General features: G+C 42.0%; 1 protein-coding gene across 1 annotated transcript; it reads left to right on the forward strand.

Annotated features, from left to right (window-relative positions):
- The first annotated feature begins 1,766 nt into the window (after window positions 1-1,766).
- Window positions 1,767-17,605, forward strand: LOC139923846 (neurocalcin-delta B). The gene is made up of 4 exons (XM_071914727.2): window positions 1,767-1,932; window positions 13,643-14,087; window positions 15,820-15,925; window positions 16,352-17,605. The coding sequence occupies exons 2-4, from the start codon at window positions 13,710-13,712 to the stop codon at window positions 16,444-16,446; spliced, it is 579 nt and encodes a 192-aa protein (XP_071770828.1). The 5' UTR covers window positions 1,767-1,932; window positions 13,643-13,709; the 3' UTR covers window positions 16,447-17,605.
- Window positions 17,606-18,980: the final 1,375 nt, after the last annotated feature.

Genomic DNA, 18,980 nt, shown 5'->3' on the forward strand with positions numbered 1-18,980 from the left:
TAGATAAAAGACCAGGGAGAAAAATACAACAGCTTTACAAGGTATCACAACAATTACAGCAACGTTTACAACAATGCTGCTGTGCCATTGATCCTTGTGCGCTGAGTTGCTCACACTGGCACAGTATTGGTGCAGGTGTCATTGCATCGGAATCTGCATTGCAAGCATTATGTTACCTTGAATTTGCACTACACCAGACTTGTGAGCTTTGTTAAATCATTTATTTTTGGGATAAGTTTCATTTGGTTTTGTATATATCAGAGAATTGTTTTCATTCATTAAAAAGGTCACCTCGTTACCTGTACTCTTTACTTGAGTGCTATTTCTCCATCAATATGAATTTTTATACAGGATGGAAAAATTAAGGTATTGTGCAAAATCAATGAATAGTATCAAATGGCCATTTTAATTTAGGCATGATGTGAGAGTGCATATTATTTTCATCATGTCTAAAAGCTACAAGTTCATCAATAGTAAATTATTTGACAGTCTTTTTGTTTAGTTGTATTATTAATATCTGCATGTCATGCATGTGTCGCTAATGTATGTCAAACATTCAGAACTTTTCTTTTAAGTTTAGTTCATGATTGAAGTGAAGGATTAGTGTGTGTGTGTGTGTGTGTGTGGGTGTGTGTGTGTGTGTGTGCACTGTAGTCGGCCTATCTGTTGGGACTGTCAATGTGGTTAGGATTTTGCTGACTCAGTGGGAGGGAGGGGTTGTCAGTGTACTTTATAAGGCCATTAAGAAAACACAGGCTGAATAATCCCTGTGGCTTTGACTTCCACTAATCATCTTAGGCAAAGCATGGCTCCCAATGTGCTTGAGAACACCTGTACCGGGCAACAGCCTGCAAATGCCTATGCATGGTCGTTAAAGTCATAATCTGTTCCACCACCATCACGCAATACTTAGAAATAAAGTTTTCTTTTCTTTCTGATTTTTCTTGTTAATCTTATTATGTGGGCTCCCCAGTAGGAGTCAATGCAATGCTACAAAAGTACAAATTGAACTTTTTTAAAGAAGAATGAAACCAAAACAAACAAGACTGCAGTTCAGCTTTGTCTTTTGAATCCCCAAGTAGCTGAAAAGGGCAAGGTAGCAAATACACCTCCTTGGATCCAGCTCTGCTAAAACAAACAAACAAACAAACAAACAAAAAAACAGCAAGACAGATGAGACACACATCATGCATGCAAAACGCAAAACACGTGCAAAATGCATTAGCATGACATTACATTGTTAAACACAAGAATAGCAGGTACAGGCCTACACCGTCTTGTGACAAGTGAGGACAAGTGAGGTTGTTATGAGCTTTTGAAATATTTTAATCGTTTTTTATAAGAGTTTTATCAGAGTTTTCAACAGCAACAAATACCACATCGCCTGACCCTGTAGGATTATTAGGCTATAGGAATAGTGATACCAAAAGAGATAGAGGAAGAAAAAAGTAAATATAAACTAAACTAAAAGTACACTAATACAATAAAGTACATTAAAGTTACTACAAACTCACTATTGAACACCACACACCTACTAGTTCCTATTATAGGAATATTATAGTGACTTTTTCGTCAGTTCTGTATGAATTTTACATACTGGGGACTTTGCAAACCCTCATCCAGGTGCCGGGTTCTTGTTGCCAGGCGCAGCTCGCGCTCCCATTGGCCGCTGCCGCACCATGTGACCAGGAGTTTTGACGTCACGGCGCGAGGCTGCAGGGCTTAGTTGAAGCTCTGCAGCGTAGGGAAAAGCCTTGAGGAGTTTAGACTGTGAGCAGCCGGGGACGCCTCTGTATCGCTCCTGCAACCTGTTGAGCCGTCTCTCGCTAAACTTTCCACTGTCCACTCGGGGAAGACGCAAAGTAATGGACTGTAATTAGAGACTTTTACAGAAAAACCGCCGGGCCACAGCTTCAGCAATTTACAAGCGAGGTAAGTTACGCTAAATGTATCCTGTCTCTCTCTCTCTCTTTCCAGTTTCTCTCTCTGCTTCCTGGACTTTGCTTCCAGCTCAGGTGAGATGACCGGAGTTACAGGTTGAAGCAATCCCCTTTATCGCACGACACTTTAAAGCAGAAAAAACACTGGGAATAACAAGGTATAGACACTGTAACGAAGTGGTTTTGCGTTTACAAATTCTCCCTAACTTTGTATGATAACGTCTGAAGACAGGAGTATGCAGCAGTTAAGCGCAGGATGCTAGAAGGGGATAAAGCTTTACCTACATTTCTAATCGGATGAGGTTACTTCATCCAGGCTAAATAAATACTTCTAAACGGCTAGAGAGATGCAGTTTTGTTTTCACTCTTCATATTTACTTGTAGCAGAGTAAAATCAGGAAGTGAAAAGGAGTCTCTTACCCACACACACACACACACACACACACACACACACACACACACACACACACACACACACACACACACAAGGCTGAGGCGGGGGGATGTGACACAAAACGGACTGAAGGGTTTCTCATTTCAGCAGATGTACATGTGTCAGGCTTTGGATTTAAGCAGTGAAGGGAACAGGTAATTATTTCTGTGATTGGACTGTGTGGGTGACAGAAGAGAGTGGAAAGTGAGTTGAAATTTAGTTTATTTTACAGTGAATTCATGTCTTTGAGTTGGCTGTTATAGCTGTCTGATGGAAGACCAGTTTGTGATTGCAATACATGACACAGCTTGGCGTTTGTTTGTGTGTGTGTGTGTGTGTGTGTGTGTGTGTGTGTGTTTGTGTGTGTGTGTGATACTCCCATGATCCCCGGGAGAGAGAGGGGGGGTCCATTATTCATTCAGTGTGACAATGTAATAGCAGTGTAATGTGGTTTTACTTATAATGAGCTTACTGTCTTGGGAGCTAGAATACCATTACATGTAATACAATATTTCTCATTAGCTTCCTTATTTTTAATAGGTAAATACAAAATTCAATGGGAAAAGAATTTAGAGGAAAGTATCTGCACAACAGCCGGGGCGTTAAAATCAATTGATCACAATTTCACCAGCCAAAGTTGGTTTGAGGATTAAAAACAGTGACTGAAGACAAGATGGGTACTTCACAAAATGGTTTGTAGAACAAGTTTACCATCTTTTGGCTGGTGGCTGGTGGTAATTTTAAGCCCTGGCTAATTGCCTTTTTAAATCAGTGGTTTGATGTGGGATGTAAACAAGAACTGTCATGGTTGTTTCCTCCATTAGTCCCAGTGAACTGAAGAGCCAAGTGGGACAAACCAGACATGGAAAGACATGAGAAGACACAGAAGGAGAAATCCAAATGTTGTAGTCACAAGAAAGCAGGTTCAGAGGAGCTCGAGCTCATTGCTCAACATCTGAAAGTAAGATGGAGGAACTGAGGGGAAAGAGACTCACTCACAGAAAGAGAAAACTACTCCTGATAGACTCTGAACTCAAATCTTGGGTTTCCATGAAACTCCATGTCCACCAAAAGTCTCAAGTACTTTCCAGAACCAATAAGATTTCAAAGACCTGCAGAGGTGCTCACACACACACACACACACACACACACACACACGGGTGGAGTCAAGAGATAATAGCCCCCTTGGTGTCAAAGCCATCCCTCCAAACACTTCAAGATGCTGAACGCTGACGAGCGTCTGCTAAATTTGAACGCGGAGGTCTATTTTTGGCTGCGTGGGCGTCTCGTGTGCTTGTTTTGGGCCAGACCGGCCGCAGTGGCAGCGTCCTCTGTAGTTAGGTTTGTCTGGCAGTCGGTGTCCTTTTGAATCGAATTAGGCCTTTAGAGGAAGAGGAGCGGAGGGGGTGAAGGGAGCGAAGGAGAAAAAACAAGGATGAGTGAGTGGAAGAAGACTGTTGAAAAACGGAGCATGTTGTGTGAGCGATTACAAGACTGAGATAAAGAATGAAACAGAAAAATAAGAGATGCTGAGGGAGAGATACTGGCTTCTGATAGTCATAGGCTAATATTTTGCATAGAGCCGCATGTCATAGATGCTGTGCGCTCTCAGATAGAACAGATTATGACTGGCAGAGATGAGCGAGAGCGGTTAGGTCATCAAACAGATCAACATTTCCATATGAGCTATCTCTGCAGGCTTTTGTCTTTCACAGCAGGGTTCGGCTCTTCCACAGAGAGCACAGGCACGTTTAGACGTTTAGTGCAAAGTAAACAGCACTCTCCTCATGCAATCAGTGACAATTTGGTGCGAGTGTGTGAGTGTGTGTGTGTGTGTGTGTGTGTGTGTGTGTGTGTGTGTTTGTTTGTGTGTGTGGTGGTAGGTGTGTGTTCACGAGTGTGTGTCCATTCCTCAGCCTTTTAGCTCTGCCTGCCTTCTTGCAAATGTTTTTTTCTTCCTTTTTTTTTATATAACGACACATTTCATCTTGTTCTCATACGCTCTCTCATGATAGCTTCTCTGTCATCATTGTGGTTTTCTGCAGCACCTTGACGCACGAAGCTCTTCTGACTGACAATAGAAGCTCATGTGTGCTGCATTATGATGATGTTGCTACCTCAGGTTTCTCCAAGGTGGGGGGGGTGGGGGGTGGATGGGATTTTAACAAACCCCTTTGAAAAGGAGAGAAACTGTGTGATATGGACATTATGAAGCAAGGGCTGAGTCATATAAGTGTGTTTTTAAGCTGGTAGTTCATGTATGAGTCACCTATGAAGGCTGCTGGAGCAGAATACATTACTGTTAATGGTACAGGAAAAACAAGACCTTATTAATTGTACGGATAATTGAGTCGGAATGCCATTTGCGTTGGAAGCAATTCCATTAATGTCCCCATTGAAATGACAGATGGAGGTAATATTGTGGTCGATTTGGCCCCCGGGGGGGTTGTGAGATTGATGGAGAACGTCGTCTTTTAAACACCAGGAAGCGTCACGGGAAGTTCTGGCTATTTCTAGAGCCGTTTGCTATGAAAGGTTGTGATTTAGGAGTGACCTGACCCTCGGCCACAAAGAGGAATGCCTCATTGTAAACTGTCACTTTAATCCGAAAGGCTATCTTATGTTTACACCCTCTGGAGGGAAAACGGCAAATGTGGATGTTGTTTGCATCAAGAAGCGACTTCTTGGGCTGGGACAGTGACAGTGACTCAAGAGCCTGGGCTAATTTTAATCTGAGCTTGATTCAGTGTTGTTTCAGTTTGGGATTTTTTATATGTATTTTTATCTCAATTTCAGTTTAGTTTTAGTCAGATTTATGTATTTATTAGATTTATTTCCATACATTTTTCAATTAGCATTCAGTAAAAAATAGCCCAAAATTCCCCGCCTAAAATTCATAATCTTTCACATCCTTCACATGAACAAATAGACAAAAAGTAAAACCATTTAAATTATATTTTTGCTTTATTTAAGGTTTAAAAGTAGATGAGATAATGTTAGTTCAGTTATAGCACGAAGTCTAATTTTTAACTTTTATTTCAGTTTGTGTCAGTGTTTTTTTGACACCTATTCTACGTCTTCGTTTCAGTTCTAGTTTACTGTAATAACCTCGGTTTGATTGATGGCCTGTGATCTCTGTTTGGACTAAAGTGTGACAGCGACAGAACAAAATGTTCTGCTGAAGATGTGCAGGGCCGGGTGGTTTTTCCTCGGCGATCCGACTGGCGCAGGTCGGACCAACACTGGGCCAAGTCTGACCTTACTAAATGACACGGGAGATAGAGTTGCAGTCAGATATTCATGGAGACAGTAAGCATGCTACGGTGAACGGCACCAGTCACGATACTTGTAACGTGAGTACGGGTGCTCCTGAAGTAATGTCATGATACAGTAATGTGCTCCTCATGAGACATCTTGTTCTTCAAATTGTAACCAGCAGAAGGTTGAAGAAGATTTCGAGAGTTAACAGCAGTATGCGGTGTGTCAAAATGTTCTTGCTCGCTGCAGGTCATCGTTTTTAGAGATTGCTGCCAAGCCAAAAACCTGTAAAATTTGAGTCAAAGTGGCGTAAAATCCAAATTGCTGACAAGCCCTTCACTTTTCAGTCCGTAGATGCCAGGTTTACGATGATGTGTTAAGAGTGAATATGACAAACTTTAATGAATTGGCCGGTACTCTGTGTTTCAGACAGTCGGTTCTCAGTTTTATGTATCTTATGGGCCTTTTTATAGATCAGTTTTATGACAGATTGTATGAGCCGTCTGTCTGTGCTCAGCTGCCTGCAGCAGGACGGGCTAGCTTCAGCTGAATTTCAGATGGGCTTGACTAATAACATAGCACTGATAAGACTTTGATGTGTGATGATGCAGAATGTAGGCGGAGATTTCGATTGAAACCTCCACTGGTTGCTCACATGCAGCGGCAGATGAAAGCCACGTTTGGGAGAAAAGAGTGGCAATGAGTGGAAGGGTCCTCTGATAGGAAACAGGACTTCACTAGCGTCGGTAGAAAGTTTACGACTGCAGCAGTGTTTCCTGACACTGGCACTGATCTTTTGATAAAAGGTTAAGCGTACACTGCAGGTGCTGTTTGGTTTGAGAATACACTTTCACACACTAAAGTGTCAGGTGCATCTTTTCACCTCCAAGAAAAACCAACAAAATATTGACAGAAAGGATGTAACTGTTTGAAAGAAACAAATGAAAGGATACGAAAATTGCCTGCGGTAACATTGCAGGCCTGCCAGCTGCTGCCAGCTGAACCCGGTCCAACATTTCCCTCCCTTTTTGGAATAGGCTATATGAGCTGCTCCATCAGCTCCACAGAGCACAAAATAAATCCAATTCAAAATATTTCATCACAATATTGTTTCTATGATGAAGATTATGCACCAGACAACATACACATGGCAGCATTCACTTGTAAATACAAGAACAACACAGAAAATATTTTTTAAAAGTGATATTGCAGCAATTGTTTCAGCCCTAAAGCTGCTCCTCATGCTTCTGTAAATGCGTTGGGCTCTTAATCAAACACACAACTCACAACACTAGCATCTTGTAGAGATGCATCTCCATTTAGAAGAGGTGAAACTGAATTACTAATTACTTACTCAAATGTAGTAGTATCGAGAGAGCTTCACAAGTTGTGCATGAATGCAAAATCAAAATCACTTTCAACTTTCATTTGAATTGGGGCCACTAAATTTGGTTGATGTCTTTATCTGAAGTTGGATTATTGAAATAAGAGTTAAGTTGTCCTGTTAATGGTTTATTAGACTTAAAACATGGTCACTGATGAAAAATGGTTATTTCACTTTGACCTGTGGGTGAATATCAGGTTGCAGATATTGTCTAAGTCTAATAATTGCTTGCCTGTTAGGTCATGAATGAATGCCCTCAGCTCTGCAGCCTGGTCACAGATGGGTCATATTTCATTATGAATGTATCATTCATGGCTGTCAAACAGAAACTCACTGTCCGTGATCCGGCGTCTGTCATTCACTCTGGCTCGGTCCCTCCCTCCGTTTGCCTCCCCCCAGCTCTCTGTTCTTGCCTGTTGGATTATCTGTGGGACTCTTGGGCTGAGGTTTACCTGCAGGATATAAATGGAGACTTCTGCCTGTTGCGTAAGCGGGCCACAAGATGTTCCGGGATGAATGCCTTGCAGAGGGCCCTCGATTCAGCCGGCAAAGAATGAATCGACTGTTCAACTGTTGCACTGCGGCATTGTAAACACGAAACTTCACAAATCGAAAAAATATTGTCTAGCCTATACGGTCGTGTGGGGTTTGATCTTGTTTACTCCGAGTCTGGGAACAAACACAAAGACTTTGCTCCATGTCAACACAAGAAAATAGAATGATGTTTCTTCACAACACAAAAACGCAATTACCATGACAGGGAAGTTTCAGAGAATGCTTGCAGATTGCGGACAAACAAAATTTTTATGAATCTGTGTTTTCACAAATGGACACCCTTTACGTTTTATGGAAATGCTGAAATTGCTTTCAGTAGCTGCAAACAAGAACAATCAGACTTGACATCAGATAAATGAAACAATGAAATGTCACTGAGTTTTGCTTTTAGCCTCCCTCTTCCAGTTGATTTCACTGATGCCTTACATCGATTCATACTACTGTCTTTAGTCAGCAGAGTACCAGTATGATGCAGTGCTGCTTGTTGGTAGGCAGTTGTTTCAGGAGTTAAATCTATCCCAAAGCTCAGCAGGATGATCTTGTCCTCTGCCAAAGATCTCAAGCAGCGGTAAACACAGCATGTCTTCTGTTGACATGTGTGTTGTCTCTGTCTTTAGAAACTGAGAGTGACAGCCTGTTCGCTAATGGCTAATACCTGGACAAGCAGAGATAAGTGACTCTCTATCTCAGGCCTTTGCCCTTCTCAGACACGCTCAGAGAGTTTATCTACAGCCTGATGCTCACTCGCTTGACCTTAGGAGATGGTCGTCCACAGCGATAGCAGTAGAGCTTGGCTGAGCCACGCGACCCAGCCAGGTGTCATGTGTTATGTAACGGTGCTTTCACTGTTCTGCTAGCAGCAGCAGGTAAGAGCCTTAAAGGTTAATTGTAGGCTGTGATCTCAGAGCCTACAAGTCCCAGAAATAGCAGAGTTCTTAGGCTGACTGGTCCTGGGGATGTTCAGTGTTCAGCTCTGACCTCTTGTCCCCCCACCATCTCTTCTGTTAAAGCACACAAAGCTGCAGCCAGAAGGGAGAGGGATGAGGTGCAATGTTATCATTAGATACCTGACTAGTTGAGAGACATGGAAAGAAAGAAAACGAGAGAGAGAGAGAGATGAGGGAGAAGGCGGAGATGGGAAAGGCAGACAAGGAGATAGACCTTCACAGTTTGTGAAAAAAGTGGACAACAATGGAATAGAAAAGTTTTGTTTTCCATGGAAGAAACTTCAAAACACCATGAACTAGGCATGTAGTAATTATAAAGAGCAGTCAGAGAGAAGATAAAGAAGAGTGCATATTGAAAACATAACACAATAGACTTGAAATGGTGTAGACACAGGTAGAAAGTGACACTTCACTTTGGGTGCAACTCCTTATACAGATATAGCTTCCAGAGTTATAATATTTTATAGTATAGTTATAGTAATTATTTTAGTTGAATGATTAACTATGTAATATAACACATCACTTTTTAATAATGGGTAGAACTACTACAGTTGCTTTTTTGAATTTTGCGAAATGACTTGAAGAATCCTATTTCTACTGGAATATTATAGCCACATAATTCAAATAAATTGTGAACTAAATTTATGCTGTAGCTCATGTCCTGTTGTTGTAAAGCCATTAAGGAAAGACGGCAGCAGTAATCACCTTGCTTAACCTTTTCCTCAGCAAAATTCACTCATCATTTTGAGTAATAGAGAGAGGGAGAAAAACATTTTAGTCAAATGTGTCCTCCACATTACTAATTTGATGTGTAACCAGCAAGTCTTGAAAGAGTCTGTATAGTTATGAATGAAACTAAAAACAAATACATTTATACAACCATATTACTCTTTACAGAAAGTGTGATTGTATGTTGTTGTGTTGATTCAAAGGCAATATGTTAACTATTGTAACTGCTGTTTTAGAAGTGAATCGCCTTTCATGTGCACACAACAGATATGAGTCAGATTGTATCATAATTTTTCTCACTTGCTGCCAGAAACAAGAGTGATTGTACGGTCTGTCACCATGACAACACAGCCTCAATAATCATGGAAACTCTCCACAATCCATTAAGCAATTAAAATGCAGATTGCAGACAATGTGGCGGTCCTGGTCTGCAGTGTGCCACTCGCCGCCTCAGACAAAGAATGATTTTATGAATTAAATGAATGGAGGTAGTCAGGATGACGTAGATTGGTCGACTGGCTGAATGACTAAGTCTTGTGTGTGTGTGTGTGTGTATGTGAGTGTGTGTGTGTGTGTGTGTGTGTAGGCGAACACTGCGGGAAGGAGAATGAAAAGTCAGACTTGAGCTGAAACCACTGAAAACACCAGAATAGCAGTTCACTGTGGATAAAATCTTGATGCTCTGTAGGCGACCTGACCTGATCTGACCTGGAGTTAGACAGTAAAGTTAACAGTAGTTGCCATTTTGCGAGTCCAACGGCATGATGGGATAGGTGGCGATGGAACAACGCGCACAATGCGACGAGGAAAGTTGAAAGAGTTCATATTCGGGCAAAAATCTGGTTCTCAAATTCTCCCGGTCATTAAATTTTTGCTCCTACTTCCACTTCGTCTTTGAATGGAAGATGGAAGAGAGTATTATTATAGCTGTGTTTGGATTTCCCAAAATTGTGACCCATCTCTGTCAGCTTAAAAAGATCTTGACAAACTAAATATTGCTTGGAGGAAAACACTGTCTATTCTAAATACTAAAGATGAGTGAAACAAAGATACATTGTAGCCAGAACTTAGTTCAGTGACCTGGAGTTTTGTTATCAGCTAGTGGAGCAACACTTTTGGATTGCTTGCTAGATGGATTATTAATAGAATGTTAACTAGAGGGGTAGAAACTGATTATCCCAAGAGGAGCGCTACAATTACAGGTGAAAACAAAGTGACATATTTGTTACCCATTGGCCCAGAGGGGGTATGCATCATTTGTGGGGGACGACATGTTTACTGTTGCCTAGTTTGATTCTCGGCACTGTCAGGAAAGCGTATTCCAGCTGTGATCTGCAGACTGGAGGATGGCTGCTGTTACACTTATGGTGCCCATCGTCACTGCTGAAGTGCCCTTGAGAAAGGCACTGGACTGCTCCAGGGTCACTTTATTATTACAAGCGACGCTGCACTCTGACCTCTCTGATGAAATGAATGTGTGCGGGGTGCTGCGTCTGTGTGCATCTAGGAGTGATATGAGGAAAGACACAATTTAGTTTCCAGGCGACTAAAATAATCTTTTTCTAACTGATCATTTTTGCTGTTTGTTGCCATGTAAGGGCTTCTTTCTTGATCAAAAGCCAAATCTAACTGAACTTGAGTAGCAAGGCAGTTGATAAGTGAGCTGATAAGTAAATCACAAGTGCTGGTTTGTTTGCTTATTCCTCCAATCTCTGCCAAAAACAGGAACACTAAAGACTTGATTAGACACCATGAAGATTACATTTTCAAATGCCTATTATATGCAATCCTCTGTCATGAATTGAAGTCCCAGGGAAAGACGTACCACAGAAGTTGTTCATCGCAGATCTTAAGGATGGTTGGGTGGTACATTTATACATATCGTCCCTGCATGAGTTTGAGTATGCTTGAGTATTGTAATTCGAAGGCAGACATACTGTCAGTTTGTAGTTCAGCTGTCCCCAGCTAAACCCCTGCTGTGTAGCCGCTGATGTGCATTGTCCCCGCACTGACGAATGTGTAAACAGGTGTTAATCTGCTATTCTCCAGCATTCACACTGCCGTTGGAGGGAACTATAGGTGACAGCAGGGAACTCATTAGAGGTTGTTGTCACTTTGCCAAAGCCCATTGTTTACTCTGAGTTAATTAAAGGATTATAGCTGTCTATACATGGAATTTTTGTATCTATATGTGTGTGTGTGTGTGTGTGTGTGTGTGTGTGTGAGAGAGAGAGAGAGAGAGCAAGAGAGGGAGAGAGATAAAGACACCTTTCTTATGGTCCTTGCAGAGAGCAATTAACAAGATTTATGACAAGGTAGGGAATTTTATTCAAACTGCACCAACTCCCTCACAAAAAACAAAACCTTTTCACACATTCTCGTTCTCTATTGCTAACTAGACAACAGCAAGGAAATAAAACGATGAAGACTCTTCACTGAATATGACAACGTCATGGCTAAATGAAAGGATGTTGGGCTGTTGGGACAGTCCAGTCCTGTTTCTATGACCCTCCGGTTGGATATTGCTTGTCCCCTCTCTCAGTTTGGCTCTGTTTTGTCGAAGTGCTTCCTGTTTAGTTTATCGCCGTCGCAGTACGTAGTGCATCTTCACTGATGCTAGGTTCGCTGTTATTGGCAAGAACAGCACATTTCCACTGAAGGGCCCACTTTGGAACCATGTAAACAACATGGCAGCTCTTTCTCAATTAGCCTTGACAGAACAATGGGTCAAAAGCTGTGTGTGAGTGTAGGCGTAGCATCTGGCAATTCAATACTCAGTTGGAATGGTTTACAGGCTACATTTGAATACGACAATGATATTCATTAGGCAAAGTGTGTATATGTGTGTGTGTGTGTGTGTTGGAGAGGTCAGTCAACATGATCATGAAATTCAAGGCTTGTGCTTAAGGCTTAGTTCAAACTGTATGTCTGTTATTCAAGGTAGTAGTTCTCTCAAGAAAATAACAGTTTCTTTTACATTTTTATGAGCTATCCCTTTAGCAATCATATTTATATTTACTTTGGAATCTTAAAAACTCCAAAGTCAGAGAAGCCGCCAACACGGCTGTAAATAGAGGTTTATTTGTAGATAGGTAGGTTTATTTTTCCGTGTTTGGAACAAGCTACCTGTCCTGTACTTTACGTCGGCCTGACCTGACATTGCTGCTTCTATCTGTCATTATCCTCGGCTAAGCTTAGAGCGGCTTCTCTCCGTCTTTAGCCTGAACAGCTCAGTGGCAGCTAGCTGTCTGACAGGGGAAAGTGCTAAGGACATTAGCTGAAGGGTTCGTCGTCGATGAACTGTATTCCCTGTTGTTTGTTCGCTTTCTCTGTCGGCCCATTCATTGCAGAGTGATTCTCTGTGATGTTGTGAGACATGCAAGATGGATTAGCTCGTTGGCTCGTCCAACCATGTTTTAATCACGCGGCGCCTGGCAAGCGCACAACATGCCATTTAGACTGTAGGTCAAGTTGGACTCAAGTTTCGGCGTGATGTATCTTGTATCTTTTCTGCCCTTTTTGTTTTCCGCCAGCACCCCAATTTACCGATGAGAAAACGACCGCTTCTGAATGCCTTATCAAAACCCAAACTAGGTCAACAAGCTGCCTCGATTATCAAGTGCAGTGGATGTGGAGTGTGTGTCGAGTTGAGAGTTCCTGCAGGAAGTAGAAGTTGCATCTGCAGAGACGCACACATATATATACACACACACACACACACACAGGCACAGACACCATAGTGGGGAGGAAAACTGAGCGGTGTTCCTGTGACTGCTTAAATTGGCATGTGGGTTATCAGAAACGTATGTGTTATCAAGTGAGGGTGTGGTTGTGCATGTGGGGTAGTTTTGCACTGTGAAAACATTTGGTGGTCGTTTCAGCAGTTGCACTGTACATGATACTAATCTTGGCTCTGCATCTGTATCAGACCACATACTCAGCTTGTCTCTCTGCTTCTTCTCATGCCTCAGTTTGTTCTGTTTCATTCCAATCTACTCATTAGCTTTTAAGGTTATTTGCACAATGTAATGAAACAAAGGGAAATAACAAAATAAGTGAAGTGAAAACAAATTGTGCAGGTGAGATAAAAAAAAAAAAACCCTAGGGGCTTAGACTGAAATCTCACCGAAATCAACAACTCAGACAAAATGAAAGCGGAAAAAAACATAAAAATAATTGACAATGAAATAAACCAGACACATTAAATTAATTAAATAAAAAATAATACATAATCAACATGTAAAAAAGTCTATATAGACACATAATGTCTTTTCGTTTTCTGTGTCTTTCCCCTCCCTCTTTTGGCAGCAAGACTCAAGGTCATTTCAGATGATTTCTAACAACCTTTCTCTCTCTCTCTCTCTCTCTTTCTCTCCTCCTCCCACACTGTCAACAGTCTAAAGCAGCGCCACCCTCACATCACCAGCAGCAGCAGCAGCAGCCAGCCAGCAGAAGCAGCTACCATGGGCAAACAGAACAGCAAGCTCCGTCCCGAGATCATGCAGGACCTGGTGGAGAACACGGACTTCACCGAGCACGAGATCACCGAGTGGTACAAGGGCTTCCTGCGGGACTGTCCCAGCGGCGCGCTCTCCATGGAGGAGTTCAAGAAGATCTACGGCAACTTCTTCCCTTACGGCGACGCCTCCAAGTTCGCCGAGCACGTCTTCCGCACGTTCGACGCCAACGGGGACGGGACCATCGACTTCAGGGAGTTCATCATCGCGCTGAGCGTGACGTCGCGCGGCCGGCTGGACCAGAAGCTGAAGTGGGCCTTCAGCATGTACGACCTGGACGGCAACGGCTACATCAGCAAGGCCGAGATGCTGGAGATCGTATCGGTGGGTGATGGGACAGTGTGTTTTGTTGTCTGTGTTTTCTTTCTGTCTTTCTTTCTCTCTCTCTCTCTCTTGCTCTGCTCTATGTCTCGGTCTGGCGGTCTGCCCCTCTACCTTTACATATAGCCCTCAGACGTTCAGCAGCCAATGCATACTATCATAGCAGTGCCGTGTTCCCTGGCGCTAAAAGTATTTTGCCCAGCCATCCACACCAGCTGCTACATCATATATCCATCTGCTTCTGTGTGTTCTGCACCATTTGACTCCCCACAGCAGAAAACCAGCCACTGTGTAATTTTAGAAACTAGCAGTTTCTCCCAGGTCCTCAGACGTCTCTGCGTAAGACTTGGCCGCTGTGTATTTCTAGAATGGAGCGGTTTTCCTCAGACTCTCAGATTGACTCAGCACTACACTGAGCAACTATGCAGTTCTTGGAAGCGTTCTCTCTCTCAGGTCCTCAGAAGCTCCAGTTTTATTCTAGACACATGTGATCTCTGTCAGGCCTTCACACACTTCATTAGATGCTCATGTGTCCTTTGTTTTCTGTAGGGGTGCGCTGTGGCATGGTGTAGTGGCCACACACACACACACACACACACACACACACGACCCAGCAACCCCTTGCACATGTCGTTACATCATATATCACAGAGTGCTAAATTGAGCAGAGTGCCGATGAGTGTGTAATCCCATTCTCAGTCAGTGATCCCCAGTTATCTTGTGTTTGTGTGCGTGTGTGTGTGTGTGTGTGTGTGTGGTGGTGGTGGTGGTGGTGGTGGTGGGTGTTTGTGCATTTGTGTTCAGAGTAGGAGCCGGTGTGGGATCTAAAAATATAACCTTAAATTTAACCTTAAAAAAATTAACCTTAAAATATAACCTAAAATATAACCATTTAGAGGAATATTTCAGTATTTTAACAGTTTTATCTTCTTCGGACGGCTCATTCTGACACAGCCGTCTGTTGTGAAGGTAAGACAGGCAGATGGAAAAAGAAAGATTGCAACATGGGAGGAAGAAAGGAATTAAAACATTGAAGGAGGATAGCACAGGAACAACAGATGGACAGAAAATCAGAAAGAAGAGTGCGCAGGTGGGGCAAGCCTTTCACTAAGTGTTTTCACCACCAGTAATCAGGTTGGCGATGTAGTCTTGTTCACGGCAGCAGCAGCAGCATCATCTGCCTCTACCACACGCTTGAGTCCATCCAAAAAGATTTTGCGTTAGTGTTTTGTTATTTACATATTTAAAGCAGATGTTATTATCATTTCTTAGCAGATTGTGAGCAATAGAAGGGCAGGAAACTATGTGTTTAATGCGTTAATCCTTCTAGATTAGTAAAAACCGTGTTGTGAAACAGGAAGCTTATATGAAGATTTTCAGAAAAGGATAACAGCTCTGATACTGTGGAGATCTCAGCCTAAAATGTGATGTGGCTGTATACTGTTTCTGATTGTCATCATTGGTATCACATGGGGCCGGTTGAATCAATGTGACTTGACTGAGACGTCTACTATTCGAAAAATGTGACACCCATTCTTAAAAAAACGTTGAAATAGCATGAAAGGACGTCTAATTATGGGACGCTGTTACTAAGTGACTTTGCTCACAAAAACAGCTTTTTTACTGATGCAGCTATTTGCATGAAAGCTGATTTGTTGTGAATGGTGATAGTTGTAGAGTAGTGACCACAGTAAGACATCTCTTTCTAAATTCTCCATCTCTTTGTTCCTTCCAGGCTATTTACAAGATGGTTTCTTCAGTGATGAAGATGCCTGAGGATGAGTCCACGCCCGAGAAACGCACAGACAAGATCTTCAGGCAGATGGACATAAATCGGGATGGTAAGATTTTCCCGCTGTCTCTCACGGCTTCTTTAGAAACACTTACTGAGCATTCGCACTGCAAGTAACTCGAGGAAAATCTTCGTCGGAAGTTCATCTATTTCTTTGACTACAGAGACACAAATCTTGGTTCTGCAGCTTTCAATCAGCTAGCTCAAATTAGCCAGACAGTGGTAGCGTGTTTGCTAGTAGTCTGAACACAAAGTTAAAGTCAGACTGAAATCCAATCAGCATGCATCAATGCATAAATTAAATTTGATAGCAGCACTTGCCATGTCACCTCCAGAAAGATGTTTGTTCACAGGCCTTCGATTCAATCTGTTTTAGATCAGCCTAGATTTATTGTAACTAATAAACAAGATAATTAACTAATAAGCTACCTACCTAATAAACTGTCTTCTCTCTCTCTCGCTCTCTCTCTCTCAGGTAAACTGTCCCTGGAGGAGTTTGTGGAAGGAGCTAAGAACGATCCTTCCATCGTGCGGCTGCTTCAGTGCGATCCCAGCAGTGCTGGGCAGTAAACACCTGGACTTTTCCACCGCAGTTTGATTTATTTGACTTAATTTTCAAATCCCTCCCAGTTGACCCATCTGTGATTGTCGATATCTGATCACTTGAGCTATGGAGGCACATGCAACGACACACACATGCACACACACACATGCACAGAGCGGCGTATAGGCAACATGCAAGTGTTCCTGTACGTACTACAGATACCAAAGCCCAGCATATATTTAATGATTCAGACACGCACACACACACACACACACACACACACACACACACACACACACACATACATGTGCCTCTCTATGCCTGGTCAAAAGCAGCAGACAAGACGGATCCCAGATACGGTACACACAACTACAACACAAAGGACTCACATCCCATCAAAGACTTGTTAAACACTGAATCAAAGCTGCGCTGTCTCTGTCTGAGAAAATGGCCAGTAAGGATAATCCAACATGAGGAATGTTCAACCTCCTCAGAATTGAGCCGAATCCAAGTTCGCTGTTCTTTTTATTCTTTTATTTGTGACTTTTATTTTTTTTTTTTTGCAGCATCGCTCCCGAGTAAAAGGGAACGATGCTCACTGTTCTCAATTCAAGTATTGAGTGCTTCTGCAGTCTGACTCCATGTTAACACTGGATGTAATGAAGTATGTGAGTCTGGGACTGCACATGTTCACGGCTCACAGTATGGCTACGTTATACGGGAGATCTGGGAAGTGTAGTTATTAAACCATAGAAGAATTTTAGAAGGGATTGAAGATTTTTTTTAAAGATATATTTTGGAGGAAGGTTACATGAAATCAAAACTGACTGATTAAAACATTGAAGGGGAATATTCTGAAGACAGATTACACCATCTGTTCCTTTTTGAAAGTGACTTTTTATGCCAAGTTCTATGTTCACACACACACACACACACATACTCAGATAAACACACAAATACGAACTTGCATACATTCACCTTACTGATGAATACATGAACTTGACACACATGCATCCAAACCGAGCTGTGATCCTCTTTCTTCATCTACGGTTCAAGGAGTGTATGAGCAAAAAGAGTTAGATGATATAAATAGTGTATACTTATATATTCTTTTACTCTGTGATAACATTGCGGCGATTTGCTGCAGTGGAAGAGATTCACTTTAAAGTTTTGACATATAAATTATTGGAATGTGATGCGTTTTATTTTCTTTTACTTGATGAACATGATATGAAAGTGTACAGTATATTCACGCGTATTTATGCTAGAAGTGTAAAAAGGAGAGGACCACACATATTGCTATGCATTAAGCTTTGAACATCCACTGCTACATACAGCGTACATAGCTCGTTTTCCCTTTGGCCGTCAGAAAATAGCCGCAGTTCTCTCACAGCTAAAACTCAAGCCGCCCCCCCAGACATCATGTTTCAAAAAGTCAGTTAACGGTAGCGGTCGTTAACGGTTATACTGCACTGTGCTTCTGTGTGTGAGCAGCCCGCTTCTCACAGTGGTGTATGCAGTTGTAAAAGTGCAAAGGTAATGTCTGCAAATCTGACATTGCATTTCCTGATTGTGCACTTTTCCTTCGCAGTGGATATGAGCACCGAGGTTCAGATGCTTTTGCAACTGTAAAATGGAGATTACAGATAAGAAATGTGTATGATGCAAACTGGCAGGATTTAAAGCACAATTACATGACAATCTGAACAGAACAAAACCCTGCTGCTTAGTTTATAAGCACTGAAGTTGGTAGCTAGTAACAGCGATGTCCCCCAAACTTGGACGACTGAACAGCTATTTACTGTTTCCCACCTGCTAACACACTGCCTAATATACACCTCGTGGCTGTCACTGCTGGTTAGTAAGCAACATCAGATAGTTTCACAAGTGGGGTAAAAAAAAAAACATGCAGTTGTGAATTCTCCGGGCTTCTCCACATTTCAAATAGCTGATCAGGTACTTCAGTCCCACATTTCACACAAATAGCATCTTGTGGTCAAGTGCCAAATGTAGACAAATTTAAAAAACACAGTATTGTATCCATTTATACTGTACAATTGTTATCTGTCGAACAAAAAAACCTTTGTCACTGTATCATTTTGTAGATTTTGTATTGTTACTTGCATTATGTGTTCCGTGTAGGATGTCCATTTTGTTATTCAAATAAAGACAAAATGGAAAAATGGCCAATTGTGTTATTGTTAATTCTTTTCAGACAATGTAGCATCTTAAGCGGTGGTTCTCAACGTGGGGTCCGGGGACCACCAGTGGTCCTTGAGGGGGTTCCTGGGGGTCCCCAGCAAATTGATGAATTGTTAAATTTTAGCATTATTTCATTTATTTCAGAAGTTAACACAACTAGAGAAGGTATAAGAATCTATTTTGATCATAGTTTCACTGTTATCTCTCTACCTACAGTACAGATAGTCATGGAATTCTGGACAAAATCATATCTAACAATAGAAATACTCTCAAATGGGGGTCCGTGGCCCTAATGTGGACTAAATTAGGGGTCCTTGATATGAAAAAAGTTGAGAATCACTGATCTGAAGTAGTGTTA

This window comes from Centroberyx gerrardi, chromosome 19 (assembly GCF_048128805.1).
Source record: "Centroberyx gerrardi isolate f3 chromosome 19, fCenGer3.hap1.cur.20231027, whole genome shotgun sequence".
NCBI lineage: Eukaryota > Metazoa > Chordata > Actinopteri > Beryciformes > Berycidae > Centroberyx > Centroberyx gerrardi.

Excerpts from the sequence above, each read along its gene's own strand:
- LOC139923846 (XM_071914727.2), top strand. The coding sequence starts at position 13,710 with ATGGGCAAACAGAACAGCAAGCTCCGTCCCGAGATCATGCAGGACCTG. Across the intron at positions 14,088-15,819 it reads AGATGCTGGAGATCGTATCG|GCTATTTACAAGATGGTTTC; the intron begins GTGGGTGATGGG and ends TGTTCCTTCCAG. Across the intron at positions 15,926-16,351 it reads GATGGACATAAATCGGGATG|GTAAACTGTCCCTGGAGGAG; the intron begins GTAAGATTTTCC and ends TCTCTCTCTCAG.